General features: G+C 28.5%; 1 protein-coding gene and 1 long non-coding RNA gene across 2 annotated transcripts in view; one reads left to right on the forward strand and one right to left on the reverse strand.

The window, feature by feature from the left end:
* Window positions 1–1055, reverse strand: part of LOC136796786 (uncharacterized) — a 6967-nt gene extending 5912 nt beyond the window's left edge. Inside the window, exon 1 of the long non-coding RNA XR_010844535.1 lies at window positions 792–1055. This is a non-coding gene — a long non-coding RNA (uncharacterized lncRNA). The remainder of the gene's footprint in view (window positions 1–791) is intronic.
* Window positions 1056–3620: 2565 nt separating this feature from the next.
* LOC106685634 (vasodilator-stimulated phosphoprotein-like) overlaps window positions 3621–5420 on the forward strand; it is a 4105-nt gene continuing 2305 nt past the window's right edge. The window contains exon 1 of the mRNA XM_067051501.1: window positions 3621–3731. Within this exon, the coding sequence (XP_066907602.1) occupies window positions 3660–3731 (72 nt within the window). The 5' untranslated portion in view covers window positions 3621–3659. The remainder of the gene's footprint in view (window positions 3732–5420) is intronic.

Raw genomic sequence — 5420 nt, forward strand, 5'->3', positions numbered from 1 at the left:
ACAAAAGAACCATAATCTAGCTTGGAACAGACTAATCTAGTATAAAGTTTTAACATGGTAGACAGATCCGAACCCCACGATGTACCGCTAAGAAACCGAAATTACTATTCAAGTTTTATAGATGATATTTAATTCTGCACATTTTAGTTGTAGTTTAATTAAAAAAAAAAAAAACTCAGACTCGAATTTCTTTTCGTGGCCACAACAATAAACAAAACATTGAAAAAAAAAAAAATTAAAAATCGAACCGAGCTCTATGTAAACATTTTTTCATTATTTATGTATTATTTCATTATTCATTGTAGTATACAGATACAGTCAATATTTTTCATATATTGAGCATTGTTTGATTTTTAATTATTCTTTTAATATTTCCACATTAGAAGTTTATATTTTTAGCCCTGAAAGTTAAGCCAGAACTTCCGAAACAATTAAGTTTCATGTATTTGTGTTTAATATTACTGTCTGTACTGGTCATCGTTTCCATATATATCCACAATAATTTATTTAACTTGGATAAAGAAGCATTTAGGAAAAGAGGATAATGAACAAGTATAAGAAATAAACTTAATACTCGTTATCAAAAAGCTTCTATACTTTTTATAATAACATTAATCATAAGAGATGAATTGGGATAAAATGGAATCAAATTCAGATTCCATCTTATAAACCACCCTTCTTATACAAAATATAAAAAATAAGATTCTATGTTTGTAAAAAATATAATTTATAATAAAACTATTTTAGTGACATAATTACTAAAGTAATTTTAAAATGACCATAATACTAACCAATATCACGACCAAAATGCATCCAGCAAATACTTCCCTCATCTCTTCTGTGTTCTATCAACCAACTTCAACGATAAACTTAAGCAAAGTGTCTAAACATTCTTTATATATAAATGTAGATGTATATCAGGGATAACATTTTTTTTTTTAGCCTATTCTTTCTTTCTTTGTTTTTTTTTTTCATTAAAATTACCGGATCTATTACATAAGAATCACCACGTGAAATAATGTGCATGAATCTCAACGATACTATTTCTCAGTTGTATAAAATATTTTTCTTTCTCAAAACAAAAATCCAAGACTAATATATTTAGTACTTGAAAGCGGATTCACTTATAGAAATTAATAATAATTCATTCATGTCAATTTCGCTACCTGGTGGAACTGAACACATATTAAAAAGACAACGGATTTTCTGATACAGGAAATTTTAATAAAATACATATGATTGGATGGTTCTTCCTACTTCATAGAGTGAATTGACAGTAAAGCTAGTAGTTTTAATAAATTATTTGAAGGAATTTATACTGAATACGTGATATACAGAATCTCCAATCATGGCAAAGTCTTCTGAATGTTTCTATCCCAATTGATAGAAGTAACACAAGAAAACAATTATTACAATTAAATTTTATTTTAATTAGTAATTACAAATTTGAATTACTAGTAGTTGTAATTTCATTTTCCTAACTTGAGATAATAGTTATTGGAAATTAATTATTATTGTAGTAATTGGAATTAATTTTTGCCCTAAATTGGAAAAAAAAAAGACTATTAACCCAAAAAAACTCAAGTGAAAGCATCTTTATGTCTCTGTTCATTTTGACTGTTCTTTATCCGAATATATACTTAAGTAGGCACGTTATTTTATTTTTAATTTGTTTTAATATTAATGATTTTCTTACACTTTAAATCAAGAAATATATAGTTTAAAAATACATTATCTAAATAAATTTGGGAACATTTTTTACACATCTTACTATAATTTTGTTTTCCTCCTTAAAAAAATTCCCTTATTACTTTAGGTAATTGTAAACCTCAGGCTCGAGTCGTCCGTAGCTCAGGGATTAGGCGCAAGTCTATCGTTCTGAGGTCTGCGGGCGGTGCAGGTTCGAATCAATTTTTGATTTTGTACAATTAAAATGTATATCTTTACCCTATATTTTACCATATTTCTTGCCTTCACTTTGAACTTGTTTGTAGGAAAAAAACTATTTTTAATCTATCTGAAACCTACAAAACTCATGAGGAATATTGAGTAATGTTAAAACCATTTAACAGGATTTTTTTACGAGAAAAAACCTACTTTTGAGACAAAATCATCATTATACCAATCTTATTCGGCTTCTTATGAGAGTATTAATTAGATTAGGCAGAAAATCGAAAACTATCCCGATTTTGCGGGTTTATACATATTTAAAAATAAAGGCAATCCTTCCCTGCCGGAAACGCCCCACTAAGACCCCCAGAGAGGGACAGACCTATATCACTTTTGAAATATTTGCTTAAAACGGGAAGAGGAGACTTTAACATAGTTAAATATTTAAAAAGAGCCTGAAATTGAGAAGTTTTTCGTTTCTCCTGTAAAATTTATAAAAATGAAATTAGCTGGTTTTGATAGTAAACACTCCAAATATTTCTATTTATATATCCTATATAATATTATATGCAAATATACAATGTTGGCATGCAAATATACAATATATGCAAATATACAATGTTGGCATAGTTAGACACTCTCTGACAAGGAGATTTTCAACGGTTTATCCTTAATCGTATTGTTTTATTCAATTTTATAATGGAACTCTCTTATTAAAAATTGTCTATAGTTCAAAGCATATTTCATACAAAAAAATTGCTTCTTCAAACATTTACTATTTAAAATATCGATTATATTTTTTTCAATATGACATTAAAAATCCTTCCTACAAGATGAAGCATGTTTTTACCTTACTATTATACATAGCATATCTATATATTATGTTTGAAGGACATAAGGACTTAGGTTTAAAAGTAACTTTTAAAAAGTTCACAGTCATAAACACTGTCTGAATCAATCAAGGTTTCCATCATTTATGTCCATCCGAACGTAAATCTGAATATTTCGATAATTTTATTGTGAATCTGAATTAAAAATGTGACATAGTGTGATTTAAAATTTCTTTTGTGTATTTAGGCGCAGATTTAAGATTTGCTATAAGGATATAATTGATACATTACATTGTAAGGTGTAAATACCTTTTGTATGATACATTGATGTAGTTTGAATTTATTTATATATTTTTTTTTAAATATGTATAGTTTTTAAAAAGTAGGAAAATTTAAAACTACACCTAAACCTTAAGAAACCTGTAACAAAATAAGAAAATCCTACAGAATGAAAAAACAATAATAAAGTAATTAAACATAAATTGTAAATGATGGAGATATGAAAAATTAGTACAACTTTGTGAAAAGATAAAAATTAAAAATGTACAATTAAGTTTTCATGTTTTGTCAAATAATATGTGTTTGGTACATTTTTGGGTGTATCTTCTTAGTGATTTTTTGTGTGAGAGGGTTGTCAGAAATAGTAGTAAGAGAGAAAAAAATGTTCTCAGTATATGTACTATTTAATCGTCGGAAGACAAGACAGTATACTTGAAATTCAAGTGTGTGTATGTATATATGTTGCATATTATTGATGAAGTAACAACAATCAGCCACTACCGAATTGAAGCAAGGTGGTTCTTCTTTATTTATAAAATAATTCGAATAAATAATGTTACGCAGCGAGATAACTGCCTTATTCCGGTATAGAGGAAATTAAACAAAGTAGAAGTGAATTATGGAGTAACATCCTTTTGTGTTGGGATCGTATATAACGCCATGAAGCTGTTCCATGTGTCAGTAGTCAACATGAAAGCAGCTCTGGTCTTGTGTATCATCGGTGTAGTTTTGGTAATTATTACTAGGGTTTATAAAATGTAAAGTTTTATATTTTAAAATAATAACTAGTAAAAATAGTCACTTAATAAACTAGACGATCGGCAGAAGCCGTGGAGAACACTGTTGAACAATTACGAACACTAATGCATACTTCAAAAATCCACCTTTACATATACAGATAAATTACGAAGCTAAGTTGTATAGAAGACATCGGATGTCCTATAATTAATACGCAATATTTTATTTATTTATTTTATACAAGATCGAACTGGTGGGTTGATATAACCGTTACATTATATTTTTTTTTTTTTGAACAGTTGATTATGGGGGTATAGTCTCGTACAAAAAGACACCCCTAAGTATATACAATGTTATAATTATAAGAAAAAAGATAAAATAAATAGATAAGAATAATGATTCTTAATAAATGAGAAAAGTAAAATTAATAACAAAAAATAATGATATTTTTAGACTTAACAAAACAAACAATTGCCTTCTAATGGTAAAAAGAAACAAGTTAATTTGTTAAATAAAAATAAATAATAATAATAAGTAAAATAGACGTAGTGTGTATAATGAATAAATAAATATAGAATTTATAACAGAATATCCTGCAGCAGCCTGGGCTTCAGTCTTCGGGTTGAGGTTGGGTTTCCCAGGTTGTAGGTCACTGCTCCTTTAACTGTCGGCAACTGGGAGTGGAACTTCATGAACCGTTTTTTGATATAATCCTCTATTGACTTCATTTGTAATTCCCGATGCAATTGGCTATTTCTTATGAACCAAGGAGCATTAACTGCGATTCTTAGGACTTTATTTTGAAAAGATAGTAATTTTTTTCTTTTTCGTAAAGGATGCCGCTCCCCAGACTTCACAGCTGTACATCAGCAGTTTCTGGTTTTAGTTTGGAATTTCTGTTTAGGATTGGATATAGCATTGCTAACCTTGCCTAGATTTGAGTTAGTTCGATGTTTATATGGTGATATTATTAGAGGTAATATTTAGACCTCAAGACCATAAGTTCATAGAAACCATTGTCCCATTCTGTACAGAAAAGTCACTTCAAGCTAGGCACGGATTGGATGGGAAGCGAACAATCAAAAACTCGTCAAAGTAACTAAATTTTAATTGGACCATCGTAAAATAAATGAAATTACTGTAATATCTATCGTGGGGCATTAATAAATCTATCATAAGAAGCCTTACGGGCGAACCAATAACGAAATATTTTTGTTTACTATAACATATAACTTGCATACATTATTCACAGCTCCCTCCAGGATTAAACATATATAACTTCTAGAGCAAAGGATGCATTTAATAGTTTTTAAGTCTGTACAAATATAGTTGAGGTTTCATTGGAATCTGATTTGCAAAAAGTGTGGTGTAGGATTATGGTTTTTGCAGACGTGAATCCGATTTTTAAAGTCTAGGTTCACAGAAGAAACCATTATGGTCCGGTTACACAGAGAAAATAAAGCAACTCAAGTTTTATGCTTTTACTTATTTTATTTTATTAATACTATTTTTTTTTTTTGGGTGTTTTTCTTTTTAAACTTATTTATCCATTCAAGTGTTTCCTGTAACCGGTTTTTTAAATTATATTTTTCCTTTTAATGTATGTGTTAGTTTTATTCCCGTAAAATGTATCTATTTGTTTGTTCTTTTTGGTAAACTGATCTACTGCTGTGACTATGAATG

Source organism: Halyomorpha halys, unplaced genomic scaffold (assembly GCF_000696795.3).
Source record: "Halyomorpha halys isolate HHAL.00 unplaced genomic scaffold, Hhal_1.1 Scaffold719.1, whole genome shotgun sequence".
Classification (NCBI taxonomy): Eukaryota; Metazoa; Arthropoda; class Insecta; order Hemiptera; family Pentatomidae; genus Halyomorpha; species Halyomorpha halys.